This window comes from Rhipicephalus sanguineus, chromosome 10 (genome assembly GCF_013339695.2).
Source record: "Rhipicephalus sanguineus isolate Rsan-2018 chromosome 10, BIME_Rsan_1.4, whole genome shotgun sequence".
Taxonomy (NCBI): Eukaryota; Metazoa; Arthropoda; class Arachnida; order Ixodida; family Ixodidae; genus Rhipicephalus; species Rhipicephalus sanguineus.
The window spans coordinates 8,123,213-8,145,306 of NC_051185.1; the positions used below are offsets into that span (position 1 = coordinate 8,123,213).

At 44.8% G+C, this 22,094-nt stretch overlaps 1 protein-coding gene across 1 annotated transcript in view; it reads right to left on the reverse strand.

Moving 5' to 3' along the window:
• Positions 1 to 552: 552 nt before the first annotated feature.
• LOC119406954 (neural Wiskott-Aldrich syndrome protein) overlaps positions 553 to 22,094 on the reverse strand; it is a 48,645-nt gene continuing 27,103 nt past the window's right edge. The window contains exons 3-13 of the mRNA XM_037673755.2: positions 18,736 to 18,879; positions 17,714 to 17,800; positions 16,831 to 16,930; positions 15,507 to 15,584; positions 12,669 to 12,789; positions 12,385 to 12,427; positions 11,552 to 11,720; positions 9,290 to 9,687; positions 4,179 to 4,280; positions 3,063 to 3,162; positions 553 to 1,683 (exon numbers count right to left, since the gene is read on the reverse strand). Of these exons, the coding sequence (XP_037529683.1) occupies positions 1,625 to 1,683; positions 3,063 to 3,162; positions 4,179 to 4,280; positions 9,290 to 9,687; positions 11,552 to 11,720; positions 12,385 to 12,427; positions 12,669 to 12,789; positions 15,507 to 15,584; positions 16,831 to 16,930; positions 17,714 to 17,800; positions 18,736 to 18,879 (1,401 nt within the window). The 3' untranslated portion in view covers positions 553 to 1,624. The remainder of the gene's footprint in view (positions 1,684 to 3,062; positions 3,163 to 4,178; positions 4,281 to 9,289; positions 9,688 to 11,551; positions 11,721 to 12,384; positions 12,428 to 12,668; positions 12,790 to 15,506; positions 15,585 to 16,830; positions 16,931 to 17,713; positions 17,801 to 18,735; positions 18,880 to 22,094) is intronic.

Below are 22,094 nucleotides of genomic sequence, written 5' to 3' on the forward strand. Positions count from 1 at the left end.
CACTAGGCTCCGCCTTTATCCCCCGAGCATTTCTCCCCCGTCTAGTTGCTACAAGTAACACCCCCTATACTTTCCTTGGCATTATTGTCTGTTAGTTCTCATTAATATTGTGTCTAACAAAGAAAAACGAGCCCTTAAAAGTCGTCATCTTTCCTTCAAACACTACAAATGTCACATAAGTTGGTTGTGAATGAACACCAGCCAAACAACTTCTATTATTATTATAATAAGGGTCACTTAATGGTGCTCACAGACCTTGTTTGATGACGTGTTTCATCCCTGTGAGATGTTAATGAATTGTGCCTTTACACTGCTTACCTGCTGGTCTCCTGCATAGCTCAATTAGCACAGTAAGTTTCCTAGAAAAGCAGTGGTTCTGGGTACGATCAACAGAAAATAACAAATTTCTCATTGACTGCTAAGCCTTGTCAACAGGGGACCCCTACATTTCCGGAGCATTTTGAAGCTGCTCTTATGTGGATTCCAGCTTTTGTTCCAAAAAAGACCAGCAATAACGGCAAAATAAAAAGCACTGACACACACTACACACACTTTTCATACGAAAGAAAACAATTTTAATTTATTACACGCGATAATTATGTACAATCACCATAATTGATGTCTCTGGTCAACAAGGTACCCTTCTTAGACCCAAGTTCCAGGCTTTCTCAAGAACAAAATGAAAGCGAAAGTGTCGACAAGAGGCATAAAAGCATTTGCAAAATTATCGATCATCACATCTTACACTTTCGTGCACACTATCTACTTTGAAGTTTTCCCCAAACTAACCACAAAAGGGAGTAGTAAATCAGTCTCTGCAAAAAAAAACATAAGTTAGAAGAACGAAACGTACAAAAACCTGATCAGTGAACAGCCAGTTGTGTTACGCGGCAGAACAAACAACAGGTGGAGTGCGAAACATCCTCCACGCAACAATAACAGTGCCAGAGGCGGCAGCAGCAGCAGCAATATCTCTTTGCAGCATTACAATCTGGGAATGAAACCACCGTACCTATACGTTTCACCACACTCTCTGTACGCTGCCACTGACACCTTAGCACAAGTGCACTTGTCAGATCCAGGTGCGTAATCGTCACGTCCACATTCACGTAAATGATAGTCGTGCAGTAGTCGATTGCCTGTGTTATGGCAGGCCGCCCTCTCCTCCTTGGTGAGCAAAAACGTCATCAGTTCGTCTAGCTGTTTCCGATACCGGGCACAGTCGTCTTCGCTCGCGAGAGACGCACGCGGCGGGCGCCGGTGTTCTTGAATATGGTGCTCGTACGTCGCAGGCTGCTGTAACTCCACGGTGATTCTCGTTGTGTCCACAAGCAGTAGTTGCAATCTCCGTCCCCGAGGTCACCGTCGTGTGGGCCCGCGACACAGGTCCCAGTTGCATAGTGGCAGACGATGTCATCGTCTGCTATGTTGTCAAAGACAGCAGATAGAGAGGTGTGGCAGAAGAACACTTGGCTATTTTCCATCTGATAAGCAGTAGCCGAAACTGATCTTGGTGACGGCGCTGGCAACATGATTTCGGCCGCCACATATAATCGGCAGGGGCGCCTGTCACTCTCTTTTTGGAGCTTTTCCAAGGGCACTACAGCGAAGCACACATGGCAACTCAGTCGTCCCAATCATCTTCTTCAGAGTCTGAATCGTCACTGGAATCACTGTCGTCGGCTGTAAATTGGAGCACCAAATGAAATGTCACCACAAATACGATTTTGAACTTGGGAAAGGAAAGCTACTGCAAACAACTGAATAATTATGAATGTTCGCATTTACCACAAAACCCTGATTAAGTTACTTTGAGGGGCCCATGCAAAACCGCCATATAATCAGGGCATTGTATAATTCAAAAACAGAATTACAGGCAGTGACACTCAGTCTTGCTGAATAAGCCTGGGGCACGAGTGCGCACTGCTCCAAGGAAGGCAGATTAAATTATTTTAAAAATAGGTAACCAAGCATTTAATTGGAGGAGGTGTGCGCGGGTCTCTGTCCTCACCTTAAAAAAAACAACAACTAAATCTAATGCACATCTGTTTTGATAAAACGAGTCCGAAGATTGCCTGCAGGTTAGAACAGAGAACAAAAATGAAACCAAAACCACATTGGTAACAGACTCCCGTCAGACACAGTGTCATTGACATCACAAAAACGCATATATTTTTTGAGTTCGCATAGGTTAATTTTGAGCGCAAGTGCAACCTGTGTGTGTCGTATCTGTTCCCAATGAACTGCAATATTCCTACCGTTTCACACTTAAATCCAATAAAGTTCACCAGCATTCACTCCTGCTCAGTCACATACACTGATTCCCTTTTTCACTAACACACACTCATGACTGTGAACTAAGTGCCGAAGGAGTATGAGTCAATGTAGTCAAAAGTGAGTGCAGTAAAAGCTCATTAATTCGACACTCATTAATTAGGAAAATCAGACAATTCAGACAGGTTCTCTGGTCCCATCCAGCGTATGAATTGTTTAATGGCATCAAACGCTTGTTAATTTGGTCACATTTGGCCGCAACCCGGTCAATTAGGACGTTCTAATGCGTCGATCACGAAGTGCCGCAAATGTGCGAAGCAAAGGTACGAAAACGACATTCGCGGACAGCCAAAACAACCGCGGGCTTTCAGAAAGCTGTGGTCGCCACCCACAATTGGGTTGTTGGTACGTAATAAGATATTGGTTCATAACACGTTTCGGATTAAGACACGGGGGTCTTGAGCCACGTTCACACTGGGAACGAAGTCGCAAATGATGAAAATTGCGGCTTTTGCCCTGCTCTCATGCAAAATAATTACTGCAGTGACATATTCCTCGAGAAAATGAAAGTGTATTCATGTAGTAGACATTTATTTATTGTTTTCTTGATACTTTCGATAATTCGGTTGACTCGGACAGTTTATTCTGTTCCCGTGAAATCCGAATTAACGAGCTTTTACTGCATTAAATTCAAGGATTTCACACGTAAAAGCAACGATTCATCGTGAGCCATGTGGTAGCCAGGGGACCGTGGATATCAATTTTAACCGAGAATGCAAACTACTTACGCATGCACGCTTTTGCCCGCTCTTGTAGTGCTCTAGCCAGAGCTCCAGCCAAGCCTTCCAACTTGTTTTCGGATGGTGAAGTTCTGGCAGAGTCTGGTACCTGAGAGAACAAGGATAAGAATCAGGTTTACAAATTCCATGGGTTGCAAACACACTGTGGTCTGTGGATGAGCGCACAGACTCGCAAATATCTTAAAGGGGCCATGACACCCTATTTTGTATCATAACCTGTCTTATGTGGGTTAATCCTTATGCGTTCACAAACAACCTGGTGAAATATTACTCCATTTTGTCGAGCACCTAATTTATAATGCAATACTTTTATAAACATGCAAGTAGCCCGGCAGTCAGGCGACACTGGCGCACTTGTGAGCCATGAAGTAACAAGCTGCTTGCTGTGCGAAAGTCTGCATTCCGGTGAACCATTTTGTTCCCTGGTCAGCTGTGTGTGCAATCGAGCCATTTCAGCAGCTTTCTTCAGCCTAGCATTGAAAATGAATCATTTGCAGCAGCTGGAACTTTGGTAGAAGACGACAACTCCGCTCCATGCAGCACACGATGGCAGGTGGAGGGCGGGGTTTACAGCCGGCAACTTCTAGGTCTCACTTTGCACTGAAGTATTCTTTTACAGTCCATTTTTCATATATGTACAGGCAAAATAGAACCTATACTTCTATTTTTAGCAGAAAACCACAAACTGTTGGGTGACCGTGTCATGGCCCCTTTAATACTCTTCTCATGTTACACTATCCTAAATACTTTTTGGAGCGCTTTGGGATCATATTCCATTCTTGTATTATATCTGATATTATCATCCTAACATTTATGACAATTTACAGAATAGTACTCCCAGACAAGTGCTCCAGTAAACTCTAAAGGTCTCTAGCTGTATGCACACTTGCAAACAGGCAGACTGTGCATCTCTCGTGTCACACATGCGCACTGTAAACATGTAGGGCACGTGGAAGAGAATAAATTCTGTAGTTGCATTTGATGATGACATATACAGCTAAGAGCAACAACACAAAGTGATGCCTAGTACACCACCTTCTATAGAAACTCTAGATTACATTGAAGGGCACTGCCGTGGGTCAAGAAACAGCGAGTTGTACTCACAGCCTTAAGCCTTATGCCCCCACGAATTTGGTCCAACAATGCTTCACGAGCATCGGGGTTGCTATGTGTGCTGTGCGTGGACTCCGTCTCTGGGTCAACGTGCTACACAATGAGAGAGACAAAAATAGTGAAGCTTCGTGAGAACTGCGTCACAAATGATGATTCTCGGTGCCTAACTACAGCAGAGACTGCTTGAAATAGAAGTCATCAGAGTGATGAGTACCCACACCATCAGTGCTACCACACTATCCCAAACAACATTTTACAAAGGCAGCAAAGATGCAATAGTACGTGCAGACCAAGCAGCTGCATGTATCCAGGAATTGAAGTATACAACTGGGATATTTGCATCCATTTAAATGTGTGAAGGTAGAGCTTTAATGGCTGAGGACCCATGGTGCTCGCAAAATAAATGCAGAAAAAAAAAGGAGTACTGTAAAGAAAAGTAACCAATTTCTGAGACCTCCTGAATTATATGCTAACTTACCCAGCACCAACTACACAGTAGCTACATAGAACATGGTTCGTAGGCATAACAGCACACACTCGCAACAGGAAAAACCAAGAATATACAAAAGAAGAGTGCTGACTTCAACTAACAGTTTGTTTGTTTTTGGGTCAGCTTGCTTACCGTATAAACGTGTGTAAGGGCCGCACCCCGTTTTTTTGAAGTGCATATTCTAAAAAAAAAAAAAATCCGCATAAGGGCCGCACCCACACTTTCCTCAACCAATACGTATTCAAAATGCGCGCGCGCGTAAGCTTCTAGGCGTAGTCGATAGATGGCGCAAGAAAACGCAACCATCATATATATTTTTGGATTTTATTCGTGTTAAGATGTTCATGAAGTGGGCTAAAAATTTTAACTTTTTTATTAGTATTCATAGACCTGCCAACTAAAGGTTAAAGCAGGATTTTATCTTTAGCTTCTCACATCTCTATACAAACACGCTATCGGCGCTATCCATATCGGCATTAGCATCACCAACTTTGGCATGGCGTTTGCGTTGTTCGGTTTGTGCAGTTCAGCAGTTCAGCCAGCCATTTGCTGTAGTTTTCTGCACTGTTCGATGACCTTCGTGCAAGCTTGTTTTCTACACGGCGTTCACGTTTTGGCAAGATGGGCAAGTACCTGAATAGCTACACTGCTGGCTATAAGTTGAAGGTGATCGAGTATGCTCTCGAGCATGGGAAACGTGCCGCCGGCAGAAAATTCGACGTTGACGAGAAGTGTGTTCGACGTTGGTGTGCTCAAAAAGAAGCCTTGCGAAACACCAACAGCACTAAGCGCGCTTTCCGAGGAGAGCAGTGCATGTTTCCTGATTTGGAAGAAGACTTGCTCCGCTATGTGACTGAAGCGCGGAATGATGGTCTTGCACTCACAACGGACATGCTGCGTGTGAAGGGACTAGACTTGGCGACTGTACTTGGGTGGATCCTATCTGTGTGGAGCTCGGTGTCGACGGACATTGTGTCCCGAAGTTTTAAAGTTGCCGGGATATCTAACAGCTTGGATGGCACGGAAGATGACTGCTTGTGGGGTGGCGGCGCTTCGCAGCACACCATCTCATCTCGGACTCCAAGTCTGAGGACTCACCGAGTGACGACGATTGAGCACGTATGTCGCAAGAAATGTCGTATACTGCAATAAACGCTCTTCGTTCGCTAACTGGTGCGTTTTTACTTAAAAAAAAAAAATGTCGCGTGTATGGGCCGCACCCTGAAAAATGGCCCTCATTTCTTGAAAAAAAAGTGCGGCCCTTACACGCGTTTATACAGTATTTATGGGAAGACCCCATCAATATCAGACAAGATACCACCGAACAAAAAGAAAACAAAAAAAAACCTTCGTTCCTGAAATGGATGACGTGATGGCACAAGGGGGTGTGGAGGGAGTTTTTTTTTTTTAACGACATCTAGACCAACATTGATGGGGTATTTTGTAAATAAGCAAGCTGACCGAAAAATAAACTGCTAGTTAAAGTCAGCGGTCTGTCCTGTGTCCTCCTAGTTTTTTCTGTTATGAGTTTGTGCTGTTATACACTCAAACCTCGTTATAACGAAGTTGAAGGGGAGCCGCAATTATTTCGTTATATCCATTATTTCGTTATATCAATTATAACAGTTTACGGCAATGTATGCTCAGATGGGCGCACACCTATAAGCATGCAAAGAAGGAAACCGCCTCGTGGCCCGATGTACCACTACGCGACCACGCATGCGACGGAAAATAAACAGAAGACAAATATTTTGCTTTCTCAAAACGCACACTGGCTATTTTATTGTACGCTAGACCTAACCGAAAAAAAGTCCGCGATGCTTCTTTGTTTCGGACATCGCAAGCGATGGATTTCCTTTTCAGCGGTGGCCACCGCGTTCATGCCATTCTCGCCGTCGTCATGGGCGCCGAAGAAACTACGTAGGAGGTCGACTGCATCGAGCGCCTGCGACGACGTTGGCACATCGAACGTGTGTGCATGGGAAACCACGGCGTCTTCGTCGTCGCTTGCGTAGGTTCGTCCGGTGACATCTGCGACGATAGCATCGTCGGTCGGCTCCTCCGTAGTGACCGCGTCGGCATCAGCGTTAACATAATCGTAGAAAGAGTCATCTGCCGCAACAACACCGGCGTCACTGAGTGCCTTCCACGACGCTTCAACCATATTTTCACCCACAGCAGTCCCGTCACCTTCGGCACTAGTGGAGTCGCACGTGGCCACTTCGCACAAGGCATGCCTGAAACAGTTGCCTATTGTGCTAGCGGAAACGCTTGTCCACGCGGCTTGCAGCATTTCGATAGCCATGTACAAGTCCACTTTTGTTTCTCGCCGCAAACTCATGTTGAGGAGCACGCGATCAACCAAACGTTTGCAGTAGCCTGCCTTAAAAGACAATTATCCCTTGATCAAGCGGCTGGATGAGGGAAGTACAGTTGGGCGGCAAAAACAAAAGTTCAATATTGCGAAGTGCAACAGTTGTGTGGTGGGCTGTGCAATTGTCCAGTATTAAGCACACCTTGCGGTTCTGCTTACGCAGTTCCTCGTCCCAATTCTGCAGCCATTCCGCAAAGATGTCTCGTGTCATCCACGCTTTGCGATTTGAGACATATCGGACCTTCAGATTTTGCTTCCCTTTGAAGCATCGAGGTGATGCGCTTTTGCCGATCACGAACGCCGGCATCTTCTCCGATCCATCCATGTTCGCGCAAAGCAGCACAGTAATTCTTTGCTTGCTGTGCTTGCCGCCGTGGCATAGCTCACCTCTGAGTGATAGAGTTTTGTTCGGGAGCATTTGAAAAAAGAGCCCAGTCTCATCGGCATTAAAATGTCCTTACGGGCGTATTTTTCTTCCAAAGGTTGAAAACTTTCTTTCACCCACGCCGCTGCAGACTCGGCATCAACAGAACGAGACTCGCCCACTACTGTTCTGCCAACGATGTCATGTCTTTCCTTAAAGCGCTGTAGCCAGCCAGCACTGGCAACGAAATTATCGTGGCCCATTATGCAGGCAAAATCCCTTGCCTTCCTCTGCAAAATTTCGCCACTTACTGTCACATTCGCAGCTCTAGCATTTAAGAACCATTTGTAGACAGCATCTTCGACAGGCTTGAACGCCGCAGTTCGCAGCTTCTAGAGGGTGCCTTTCACACCGTGGGTAACGGCATTTGTAATTGCCTCACGGCTGGCGAGAATGGTAGACAAGGTGCTCACCGCAATGCCGAAGTCTTGGGCCACCCGAGATTTCTTCGTCCCCGACTCGACAGCCTTTACAATGGCTACCTTTTGCTCTAACGATATAGTTTTTCGTTTGTGCTTTCCAGAGCCTTCATCCATGGTGACGTGACCGTACACAGGCGACCGCACTTAGCAGAGGTCCATCGTCGAAAAGCACGTGTACTGTGGCACTGTACAAACACGCTGACAACACTCGAGCGACAAACCACGACTGCGCAGGAGGGAGCCAGGCCTGGCGCGAACCGGTTCTTGAAAGAGAGGGAAATTGGGGAAACCACCTTGCCCGGCTTCTCTCAGTCACGTGGCCCGCCCGAGCGCTCGCTCCCGCTGGCTGGGCGAGGAGGATAGCGTTCACAGCCGCGCGTGGCGTGGCTGGTCGACGCGGGAGTTTTGAAAGAGCCGCGCTGAACGAGTGTCAAACTCCGCAGAAAACGATATACTTAACGCATTGTGGTCGGGTTTTTTTCATTTTGATGGATTAATATAGTTCGTTATATCCATTTACCGGTCAATTTTACTTCGTTACAACGAGGTTTAATATGCATGGTTCTCAATGGAGTTTTCAAGGGGAATTTCATTTACTTCGTTATATCCATTATTTCGTTATATCCCGTTACGTTATAACGAGGTTTGAGTGTACCTATGAACTATGGACAACCAACTAGCCAGACAGCAAACACTACTTTTGTAGAACAGCAACAGTAATTCTCCACACTGTAAAGTAAGCCATTACATTTGTCTTGTGTGTGTGTGATATCAGTAACATGGTGCCCATGAAGAAAGTTGTTGCCATTTCAGTGTTGTGCAGTGGCATAGCCAGGAATTTTTTTTGGAGGGGGCACACCCGTGATTATGATGTGGAGGCTGGGCAGGCGGTGTTTTCGCGTGTCATTTTCAATCATGCAACCATATCAACTACTATAACCCTGCTTTCCACCAAATGGAATATCGTTTCACAAAATAATGACAACGCGAAAAATAAACGAGGGGACATAGAAAGGCACTGACTTCGAACTAAAGGTGGTCCCCATGTACAATGAGTGTGCGGTTGTTTTTAGGAGCGATAATCAGCTGATGAGAGATATTGTTAAGGCGCCCGAGATAGCTCGTCTAGGTTTTCTGCACATATATATACGGGACGGTGCTTCATTTTGGTTCATGACTGTTCTTTTTCGCAGGTGTGCAGTAGCACAGTTTTGCTTATGTGCCTGCGCTTGTAAATGTGTTTTCCGAAATAAATTTTTAGTTGGAAGTCAGCGCTTGACGGTGTCCCCACACTTCATCCTTCGCTTATTTTTTGCGCCGTTGATATCTTGTGCAATGGAGTACCAGCTTGCCCAAACCTTCACAATAATAAGCTGAATATCATCCACTCACATTGAGCGCCTTGCCCTTGCGAATCTGCTCCAGCAGCGCTCCTCGAGCGTCCTGGCCAGCTCCGCCCGCTCCTCCCCCTCCTATCCCATTGGCAGCTGAGGCCGCTGGAATTGGGGGTGGGGGAGGAGGGACTCCGCCCCCCATGATGGGGGGAGGAGGTGGCGGAGGCGGGGGTGGGGCCGCCTGAGGGGAGGCTGTGGAGCGCATCCTGCCATTGCTCAGTGGGGTTGGTGGTGCACGCGTCTGTCCAGTTCGTGCTGGCGGTGGGGGTGGGACCGATCTTGGCACTGACCCGTTCGGTGGGGGTGGAGCGTGAGGGTGAGGGGTTGGAGGAGGCCGGCTCGGGGGCCCACTCGTGTGCTCCCTCGAAGGCACCGCAGGAGGTGCAGCAGGGGTTGCTGTATAGAAGAAGATCATCTCAGGTAACCCTTCATGCTGGGTTATCAGCATTCCACGGCTGCATCACCGGTGTGAACAGACAAATGCAGTGAACTCACTACTACATGCAGAAGTCGACGTGTATCACACAACAAGAGGTCATAGAAGCAATGGCTGGGGCAAGATTCACTGATAACAGACTATGGTGACATAAGCTTGCGTAAAAAGAGTGACTAAGGAAACCCCTAAGCATGTCACGACAGCAGAGTGCAGGACACCACTGTTCCTTCACTGTACACACACTTCAGCCACGCTTCTTAGAGGCTTTTTCAATCATTGGCGCAGGTTTCCCATATGACTGGGGGGTGGGGATATCAAGCAGGACTAACTGTGCGAGACTGTGGTGCACAAAATAAATCTGCCATTGTTGCGATCATAATTTACTTGAAAGTTTGTTTGTGCAAGGTTCATTCCAGCACTATACCACATGTCTAGAACAAAATACAGCAGCTAATTTGGGCTGCTAAGGTATTTGGCCTGGGGGGTACATTTGAGAAACCGGCACTGCTGCCAGTACCTTTGTGTGAATAGTGACAGCTTCATCGTGAATCTTGGCTCGGAAATCGTCAAGAGCATTATTAATAAAAGCTTGTGGTAATAAAAATAAAAGCAGTGGGCAGTACTCTTCATATAGGAGAGTTTAGAAAGAACTTTGAGTTTTAGTGCATCTATGAAAGTGGGGCAAGTGAACCAAAACAGAAATGTGACAAAAGGTCATCTTCATCTAATGCCATAGCATAACGCACGAGATTCCCAGGCCTGCATGGCAAGTCTGAATTATCTGCCTCTTTAATTATCAACAGCTGAATCAACAACGCTTTAACAGTCGTCGACAGCTACAACAGGGGGACCTACCTTCAAGGAATTCTTACCGAAACACATCTGTGCAAAGGAAAAAACAAGAAGATTGCTCGCACAAGTTTCAGTGTCGCTAGCTAGGTCAAACTTGCAGTACTATTACAACATACAGGTGCCGTAACTTCACAGAATGAAACTGCCTGCCGCAACATCATAGTTTTTGACGATCCCTGCTAAAGCATATGTAATTCTTTATAGGTGTGGTGCACGCTATCAGCATGCCACTCGGCGGCGCTCTGGATGTGTGTTTAGATTCTGTGGCCGCGCGCAGGCATTCTTCTCCTCCGGCCCAACGGCATCCCTCACTCCGAGAGAAGAGGAAATAAATCAGTTATCGTTTGGGATTCATAGCTTTCAGGTGAATCAATCGTCACCTGTGCTTTCGTCCCACATAGGCAAAAATGAATATATGTGCTCCAAGGTAGCCAGAAACTTGGCACGGTCAATTTCATTCGATCAATACGGCCAAAATAAAAAAAAAATGACAATCATATTTTAACCGATTTTCAGACACTGAGTTTTCAGTGCGAAATTCAAAAATGAGCCAGACCTTAATTTTCTCTTCTAACACGGAACCTCATTATGGGATGATTTCAGTACGCACAGAACAGACAGTCTTCGTCTGTTCTGTGTGCACTGAAATCATCCCATAATGACTTCCTACCAACTCGCTCAGTTTTCGTTACTTCTACAATATAGTACCTGTGATGGTGACATTAATGGCAGTTAGAGTTCCCAAAGAATAATCTATCAGTGTGTACCACACTGTGTTTCAATATCTCTCTCCTACGGCCACACTGCTGTCACAACTACTTTAGTAGCTCTTCTGACATAAGATGCTTCGTAAGCGGGAAAAAAAAAGTTTCAGTTGGTGGAATCATAAGCCCTGTTTATCTTACGATGAAAAAATACATAAAAAAGCAGAATGAAGCCCTGTTTTAGTACAGCTGGCACCTGTTCTCGTACCTGCGTGGCCTGTCTTGGCGGCCGTTCCCTTGATCATGTCGGCTCCACCGTTCTTTGCAATGAAATCGTAGATGAACTGCCGTGTCCCAGGCTCCTTGAGGTCCTTTTCTGTGACCATGGCCATCTCAAACAAAGTGTTGAGCTCTTTGCTGTCAACATAGTTCTCCAACTGCAGAAAAAAATAATATTAAAAGGAAACAAAGAGAGGAACTAAATTGTAGTCATCGTGTCAGCTGTAGTCAATGTGTATGCAGACGTTCATGTTTGTTTCATTAACCTTCTCTGTTATGCTTGAACAAAATGTTTCTCTTGTAATACTGTTTGTTCGAACTATAACTGCTTGTGCATACTATATTCAAATGCTGCTCAGGAAAAGCGGTATGCCTGCGAGCTACACTGATGCAGAGCACTGGAAATATCCTTGGAATATGTATATATATATATAAAAAGAAGGGCATATGAACTAAACTTCTCTCTAAAGCGCCTCGGTGTAAACTATGGCTTCCTAGGGTGACAGCGTTAATTCCTATGTTAAATTATCCACACTGAAGTGAGCCACACAAATCCGGTATAATGGCTATTCAACAAAGCTACTGTGGCAGATGTATTCAACACCTGCCAATGTCATTGAAAGTGGTACAAGCAAGACCTAATGAGACACCAAAGTTTTGAAAACAGAACAGAATCTCTTCCAATAGAATATTAAGAATTGTATTCCATTTACATCAAAGTTTCAAGAGGCACAGAACCCAAATCCAAAATTAACCAAACTAGAGGCAGCTGGCTTCTGTTTACCGAGGTTCTAATGCAGCTAATATTTAAACAGCACTTACATCAAATCCCTTGTCGGGATCCCAGCCAACATGCTGAATGTGTCTGCAATGAAAAAATAAGCAGAAGAAAAGTTCAATAAGACGGGGAGCAATGTCGCTGACAGTTCAGAGAAAAAGCCTCTCCAGTCATTCGTGCCACCTGGCACCGAGCCAACGGATTCAGATGCTACAGCGTTCAAACGATACGAGCCGCTTTCCTCATTCAAATGAGCGAGCGTTGCGACACGCTGGGGCGCAGATATGGCAGCCTGTTGCACAAGGCGAGGCGTAGTGAATGCACTCACTTGAAGTCGGTTGGGTTGCTGATGTCAGCCTTTGTGTACTTCCTCTCCTTCTGCTTCTTACCCTTCTTGTTGCTCGACTTTGACGATTTCTTATTGTGCTGGCTTAATACACCATTTGTACCTGGAAAGAGCATCGAGTGACCCCTGTGTTTACTTGTTTACTATGGCTGAACACAGAAGCAACAAGGTGGAGTAGGTAGAGATTGCACAGAAATACCCAATGAAGTGACCGCCTTCTATCGTAGCTCAATTGGTAGAGCGTCGGACGTGTAATTCGAAGGTTGTGGGTTCAGATCCCACCGACGAAAAGGGCGACTTTTTGTCCACTTCGATTCATTTCAACTTACGCCACAATTAGTACACTACGATTAAAGACAACAATTAAAATGCCCTGCAACACCTTTCTTAGTTATATTGGAATAGTCTCATTATTGACGTATGACTCTTCACGAGTCATATGCCGCAAAAATTTTTCGAATCCGTCAAGTCTAAGTGGTGTTACCAAATTATAGAGATCACGTTCCGCAGCTTTCTCCCTCAACTCAACGCCGAGCGCGAGCGGAGAGCTAGGCAGCGAGTCGAGGGAGGGAGCGCGGACGAGTGAGGCTCCGCCGAAGAGCGCCGGCGGAAATTTTTTCTTCATTTTTTTCTCTCTGACGTCTGGGCGCAACCACGTGGTCTGTGCCGCCACTTCCGGTCGGCTTGCGTCGTTCTCGTCGAGCGGAGCCGTATCGCGCGTGCTTGAAAACTGCGCGTCGGTTTGGTAATGTTGGGTGTGCACCTCGAACGCCGTAGTGTTTTCATCGCTTTGCCAACCATGCAAGCAAACCTGCGCACTGGCAGACGACCCCGAAGCGCCACCATTACCGGACGCCAGCATTGTTATCGGAGACATGCTGCACGGCTGCCTCGGTCGGTCGTGAGAACGTGCCGACGATGCAGTTCCCAGCTGACGAGGCAACACTCGAACGGCTGCCACTCTCAACGGCAACCGGCGATGGTCAAAAGCACAGAAATATTCACGTTTTCGGCACTGCGCATGGCGAAGAAAACGGAACCACGCAACTACGAGCAGACGAGCTGTTGGTGAGACCGGAAGTGCTAATATTAATGTTTGTTCGGTGTTTTTAACGCGATAACAGAATATAAACATACATATTATCTACTTATTGAACTCAAAATTAACAACGAAAGTAATAATGAGGGTGTTATCGTGATTATAACATCAGCCAATGGTGGAATTGCCGACAATCTCGTCATATTTTGCGGACTAATACATCATTTGTCGAGAGAAGAGGGAGCGATTTTCAGCTGACTTTGAGAATTTATTGTAAATTCCAGGCCGTGCGCATCGCTATAATATTTGGCTCGCGTGTTCTCGGGAGCCTCGACTACCGATCGGCAGCGCTTTTTGAGCATGCTCGAAAAGTGTTGCAGGGCCCCTTTAATGTCCTCTATGCTCTCCCTCAACTAATTGTCTGTTTGGTTCATTCTGTGGAGTCTAACATATAAATGAACCTCTTGAAAAAAAAGTTCCCCTTTTTTTGTTCATTGGTAGAGAGATTCGCGGTGTAAAAAGCCAGGAATACGAAATGTGGATACAGGAGAAACGAGAGAAATCCAACACGAATGCCTGTTGCACCTTTCCCTATCCCCTTGTGCGATCATCTTGTATGCTTAGCTTTTGCTGTTCGAAGCACCTCCAACTTCAGTGTATGCCATTTCATGCTCGGCAGGTAACACTGAAAAATCTGCAAATACTACACGGGGCGGTCATGGAAGTTCCACTCTGCATGTTTTGCAGTGAAGTGGTTTTTACTTGTGATGCCCTGTATGGAATAACTACAAGTACTCTGTCCATTATGTTTATTACTTGCCCATGTAGAATGATATGAAATCATGCACCGTCTATACACCTCAGCACTTTCAGTGTGTGACACACTACAATGTATGTTTCGTTGATGGGTGCAAGCATACAGTGCTCAGGCCACTGCAAGAAGAAACATACAGTAGACTCTCAGTAAACGGAAATCTGTTAAACGGAACTGCTGCACGGAACAACTGCCTGTGGCATGATTGGTTTCGTGCTTGAATTCTGCAGCCCTGCTCCTCTCTCAGTAAACGGAACTCCTGTTAAATGGAACACATTTTCTTGGTCCCTTCAGGTTCCGTTTAACGAGAGTCTACTGTATTACTTCCCTTGTTTGGTGTTCAACAGGAACAGCTATGTGTCATCTTTCATGCAATAAAGTGTATGTCATAATTGGTAATATATAAATGTACGAAGTATAAGTTTACGTCAACTTGGATTACTACCTGCATCTTACTTTCTGTATGTTACACCACAGTTCGGTCAGAAGTATGGGCAACAAGAGAAGTTCCACTAGCATTTGAAGCATCTTCTACCACATGCGAAATCTAGTAATAAAGTGTTCCCTGTCTGTTTATGCTTAGTACAACTGCCTTTTCAGTGGATCAATGGTGCTTGCCCCTTCAGTGATAGTTTTTTTGCAGCAGATGCTTTGACCCCTTCTGCTAGCTTAAACATTGAGCATATTCAGAATGCAGAACCAGAGTGACAGCTATAATAAAGACATAGTATGTGTTTGTGTGTTCCATGCACATGAGAACATGGCCACAGTAGTGAAGGTCGAACCTGGAACAATGCGTTCCACAGAATAATGCATGCAACATGGTTTAATATGGACTTGTATTATATCAGTTTGATTGCGATCAAACATTTCTGGCCACGGGCGCTAAGAGAGTATGTGAACAGTGCACTGGTAAAAAGAAAAAGGTATGAGAATCACATGGTTAACTGATTGTGGTCACACTTACTGGGACATGTAGGAATCTGACGATCATGCACCGGAAAGGACTGATCATTCTTGGCTGCCATTTGTAACCTATTCCTCTCTGTATGGGAAAAAAGAAAGAGAAGCGTAAGACACAATGCACAACACTACACCAATACAAAACAATGCACAAACAATGCACAGCACAGCACCAATACAATCTGTCAAGTGGTCACTGGAAGTAAGAACCAAAGCTAACTATTCTGAACTGAAGTTCCACGAAGATAAAATTTTTGCAGCCTTTGAAGATGGCTTGAAATCAATAAAAAAAAAGTAAAATCGAGCTTCGGAAATTTTTTAAAATCTCTTTCTGTGTGTACTCTGTAGCTCATGTTTGCTAGCACAGATATAAATAATAAAAAAAGAAAAACATAATAACAATATCTGGGGTTTAACGTCCCAAAACCATGATATGATTATGAGAGGTGCCGTAGTGGAGGGCTCCTGAAATTTCGAATACCTGAGGTTCTTTAACGTGCACTTAAATCTAAGTACACGGGCCTCAAACGTTTTCGCCTCCATCGAAAATGCAGCCATCGCGGCCGGGATTCGATCCCGCGACCTTCAGGTCAGCAGTCGAGCGACATAACCACTAGACCACCGTGGCGGGGCAAAAACTGAAAAACATATAGCTTTTGTCAGCTATTGTATACACAATTTTCCGAAACAATTTTCCCTACAGTGTATTCCCTTAATAATATGGGCATTTTACAAATGATGTACTAACTGAATTATGAGGTTTTAGTGCAAAATGAAATTGGGAGAATTAAAGTAAGCGTATGAAGGATTGTACGAAACCAGAGAGTTAACCTTGCTTATTTTCACCGAGAAAAAACATCTACATTACTAATCATGGTCATGCATTATGTTAAAACAATCTTATACCGGTGTCACACGGGCAGTTTTGATCGCGATCAGCCCTGTTCATGATCAAGGCGATCGCGATCTGGCTCCGTGATCACAATTTGGCTGACATCTGCGTCAATCTCGATCTGGAATAGGCCGTAACATGTAGCAGTGACCAATTTGTTAATCGCGATAAAGAAGTCTGATCTGAATCAGCGATGATTGCGATCAAAAGTGCCCAAGTAACACTAGTATTACTTACAGTCATGTAATATTCACTCAATAACTACTCTGGACTGCGTCAGATGTAGCAACCTTGAGTAAATACTATTGTTTTGTTTAAGCATTAGTTAAAATGTTTTTAACGCATAATAAATGAAATCTTCTGCTAAATAATTGCACCTGATTACCAGTGGCACAGTCATAAAATGACTGCACTGTTGCTGTAGTCGAGCTCTTACCTTCCCGTTTCTGACGCCGAGATCGCAGCTTCTCTTCGATAGCATTTCCGAAGTTCGCCGCTTCATCTTCAAACGCAAAATTAACACCCGCTTGGCAATCCTGTAAAAATTCATAGCACATTATTTGCGTTTTTTCATGTGATTAAGTTTGCTAGTAATAAGTTGGAGAACATGCTAAACGATCAAATGAAATGGAAAATCGGCAGTCTTGGTACCGGGTTTCAGCTATTTGTGGCAAATGGTTATGGTGTCCACCACAAGGATGCTCTCAAGGAGGATTTACCAGAGCATTAGAATAATGCATGCCCAATGCAAACTGCTGCAGAGCCTTTTGGTAGCATCTTCATAGAAACAATGTAACCATGATAGAGTGAGTAAGCGTGACTTGACAAGAACAATTCTTTCTGCGTCATTGCCAAGTCGCGCTTACTCACTCTATCATGAATAATAACCAACTAACTCCCCAACGTGTTTTAACAATGTCACTTTTCATTAGGACTGACAGCACAAAACAGATAGCTCATGCTACCAAAGATATATCGCCAATGTTTTCTTTTCTACATGAAATGAGATAAAATGAAAGTTGTTTTCTTGCTGTCGTGATAAACAGCAAGCAGCAAGGGTGAACGTTAAGTGGGTGGCTCGGGAAATGACACAATGTCATGCTACCAGCTGCTTATGATAGCAGCTCCACAAGTTATCACACTTATGTAACCCTAAAAGCTTGTCACCTCATTTTGTGCACGTACACTTTGGCCCCACTATATTACAGAACATGCAAGGGCTCTGTATATGCTAAGCTAAAGCTACAAGTAAAATGAGCAGCCACAGTTCATCCCAAAAGTCGAGGGGGGGGGGGTCATGCATTACAGTGCACACTTACGTCTGCCTCAAAGGTATGAAAGTACGGAAGACGAGTTTTGTATGTGAATTCAACAAAGAGCTCCTGCTCCCAAACAAAGTCACGCCTCTGCAAGGAAAAAGAAACATGATGGTAAAGGTCACTGTTTGAATGACTAACACAGTAAAAGCAGTTCTGTAAAAGCCCGCAAGGTCCATAGGGTAAAATGCATTCTTTCCCTTTCATGAGTAATGTATAGTTTCAAAAATTTTAAAGCAGCGCAACACTCGAAAACATGCAGCAGTACAGGGGCCCATATTCATTTTGACCACCTGAAGTTCTTTCATGTGTGAGCAAAACATGGCACACCAGCATTTTTGAATTGCACTATCATCAAAATGTGGCTGTGGCTACTGCAAATAATGGCAGTGAAATAGCACAGCAAATGAGCTGCTGTGGCAAGTAGGCGGTAAACTGGCAAAAGTTAGATTACATGCATATCAAAGAGGTGTGTCTTTCAATAACTTGCGTGGTTTAACTGACCCAAGTGCACTCAGACGAAGAAAGAAGGACAACAGGACAAGTGCTAACTCACAACTAAAAGATTTATAGAACAAGGAAACATATAAATACAACAAACAACTGACCGACGCATGCGTGTCAAGGCAAAAGTTCTGGCAGGCCAAGATTGTTTCACTTATGTGTACTACTAATATCAGCAGTCAAACCGAAATGGTATTTTGTTCAGGCAGGCCATGGATAATATAAATGTTGGGGTTTTACGTCCCAAAGCTATGATATGATTCTGAGAGACGCCGTAGCTGAGGGCTCCAGAAATTTCAACCACCTGGGATTCTTTAACATGCAGCTGAATCTAAGTACACGGGCTTCCAGTATATCGCCTCCATCGAAATGCGGCCCTGCTGTGGCTGGGGTTTGAACCCGCGACCTTCAAGTCAGCAGTCAAGCTCCATAACCACTAGACCACCATGGTGGGCAGCAGGCCATGGGGTGCTAAAACTTAAACCAGCGTGTCTTTCTTAACTAATGGCAATGGCACTCACATCGAAGTCGAAGAGGCGGATGTAGAACGCCCTCGCAATATTGTCCTTGATGAAGCAGACGACACCACAGCAGCACCGCTGCCACCGGTCATGCCTTGGAGGTGGTCCCGACTGGTAGATTTCCGCAATGCCCATTGCAATGACCTGCGGAGGACACGAGCACACTCCTTGTCATACTTTTAACTTGAGTACGGTAGTGGACTCACTAAATGAATTAACAAAAAAGTATTCGATGCATTCTTTTAAGTTATGCTTGTATGTGAGGTAGAGAAGATAGTGAACAACAAGGACGCTACAGACTCCTTACTAAGGTAAGAGGTCTTTAGATAATGCCATGCTTTGCAGTGAGTATTGATCTTAGTCATATGTGTGCATCTCGTACTTGTGTGCTCCAGGCATTTGTAGACTTTGTTATGAGAACTTTTGGAGAACAAGATTTACTCATTGAATGCAAGACCAACACTTCCCACTGAAAAAAAAAAAAAAAACAGCCATTGTCAGCAAACAGTGACGACGACTCTCCTCTGTTTATTTTTATTTCAATCAAAAAAAAAAAAAAACTGAGGTGATGGTAGAAGCCATAGCAAGTGGATTTGGATTGACAATGGCCCACACAAGGTACTTTTACATGCTCCGAAATCTAAATGCTAAAAAAAATCTGTCATTTCGCTCCGCTGAAATGTGGATAACAGATTCAGGGATCAAACCAGCAACCTTGTGTTTAGTAGTCCAATGCCAATTTTGACACGAATCCAATCATGACGACGCATTGATGGGGTTTAATATTTCGTTGTTTCAGAACAGCAATGATACGTGAAGTAGTGGAAAGCTCTAGATTCATTTTCACCAGCTGGTGTGAGCTAACATGACTCCCAAAAGGAGTACAGACGCGCTCAATATGACTGGTAACACGGGAGCGCGTGGCCTCACAAGCTTTAAGATCACCCATGTCTTCCATTATTGCATGTTTCCACAACTAAATGCTGTTCATCAAACTTGGGGTGGTCCCAAATAAGAAAATACGGTTTAGTTGTGGAAACGAAGGCAAGTTTTAGCCATACGCAATCTTTGAACTCGTGAGGCCAAGCGCTCTTGTGCTGCAAGTCATACTGACCATGACCAGACATTGGCATTCTTCCAAGTTGCATTAAGGAGAACAAGACTGCTCTGTGCTCACTAGGAGAACAGCATTAACTGTGGCACGCTATGCTTCTACACGTGTGCTATTTGACATCACTACAAGAAATGCAACTACTACAGCACGTATCAACCATGCCTTGGCACCAGGCTACAACATGTGACAGTTACATAAAAAGATGATACACATGCAGCACTTGACTACACAGCAATATGAAACTGACCACGTGCAGTTCCATCCTCCCTTCCAGGTATCGCCGATATGCTAATCAAGTTCTTATCGACCATTTCCACTTGAAGCTCAGCAGAGCAATACGTTCGATTGGGAGCTATGGAGGTATAGAAGCCAACAGTTTAGATGCAGTACAGCTAACTTTTCTAGTGTTTGGAAAGTAAGTTAGAAATTGGCATTGTTGGTTAACAGATTACAGATATACTAACAGGACAAAGAAACAAATATTGATGAACCACAAAGGCATACCGCTGTGCTCACATGTGCAGATGTCTGTACGCGAGCTTAGCGTGAAGCAGCACGAAGAATATGCACTGGAGGTTCTACCGGTGCCCATTCATTTCCTGTTTAGCTTAAACAGTGTAGTTTTATCACCTCTGAAGTACTCAAGACTAGCTGTAGTGCTTAGCTGTCTTTCACACTGGGGTCTTGCAAGGAAGCAGTTAAAAAACTGCCATTACTCAATCATATGGATTCATGCGGGTAGCAGGCTTCGTGTAAATTAGGATATAGCAGTAGTGGGTTAGAGCGACTGCCCTTGATATCGGTGAATATTGCTAGTGGCACCGTACAATGTATTACATCTTCTTTGATTGAACTACTCATTATCAACAAATTATGTAAACAGAAATTTCAAAGTGGCGTGATAAATGTGAGGCAGAGTCAAATGCACTCAAGTAGCAAGGCGAACGAGGTATCAGATCAAAGGAATGTGGCATGCCTTTCAAAATGCATGCAGTAGAGTTGCAAGTGCTAAACATGCAGCACTAAACATGCTCTGCATTAATCACTTGAGATTGCAATGTGATATTACTTTGTGTAACTGTGTACACGACGCTACCGTATAGCATTTTTTTTTTATGTTCACGCAGCCTTAGTTTTCTGCGGAAAGCCATAAGGATAGATTACATTTAACAAACCAAGAACTCCGTGCTTTGTGTATCTAATATTTAAAAAAACATTTGCTGAAAACACAACAAACTGTGCACTAAATGGTAGCAACCTTCAGATAACACCAATGCAGCTAGTGGTTTGTCAATACAAGACAGAATTTGTAGGCCTAGGATTACTGCAAGACTGCAACAAAGCTAATTGGTCAATTTCACTGACCATGATGCCAGGCAGCCCGATTTACCCTTGCAAACAGATGAATGGCAACTCGCAGGAACCGCGGAGTGAAATTAAAAAACCTCTCAAGCACTCTCTCGTTGACTACGAGCGTGCGGCATTGAAATGCAAACAAGCGTTTCGTGTCGACACCCGTGCGCATCCTTGTGAAGTCACCCTGTCAGAAAATACAATGGTATACGACAGCGGCGGAATATATCAGGATGTGTCAGGTGATCTACACCGCAGGCGACAGGTGCAGCTGTGTCAGCCAAGCGCCGACGACGTTTTTTTCTTTCTTTTTGCTCCCCTTTAACACGTAGTTGATATTTTCGCGCAGAACTCGACAGATTGTGCCCGCTAGGACATTTCCTGCAGTGACGCTTCCGTCGCAAAACTGCCGTGATCGCTCAGGTAGGCGAGCACTACTCGGGGGTTCGGCAGAACCCAAAACTGACGGCCGGCCGGCCTCGCAAAAGCAACGTAGCGGAACTAGTCACCGCGGTGATAAAACAACAAATAATTAAAGCCCAACGGCGACGTAAGGCACGTGACAACGAAACCGGGTTCGCGGGGCGGAACAAACGTAAAGGACATTGTTTTTTGAGCGACGAGGAATGAACCAAGGTCTCGCGAAAGACAGATTGCTCGCTCGGAGAAACCGTTATACGCAAGGGTCCCTCGTCTGTTATACATCTAGCAATCGTAGTCGTACAAGCGGGGAAAAAAACCGACAGAAGCGACTGCTGGGAACGTTCGGAAAGGACCCAGTCAGCAGCGCAGTGGAACGGATATTCGCTCTGACGCGCCGTTGCAGCTTGCGAAGGAAGCACGGCACCACTCTCGGCCGCACTTCGTCAGCCCCCTCGGACAAAATCGCGGC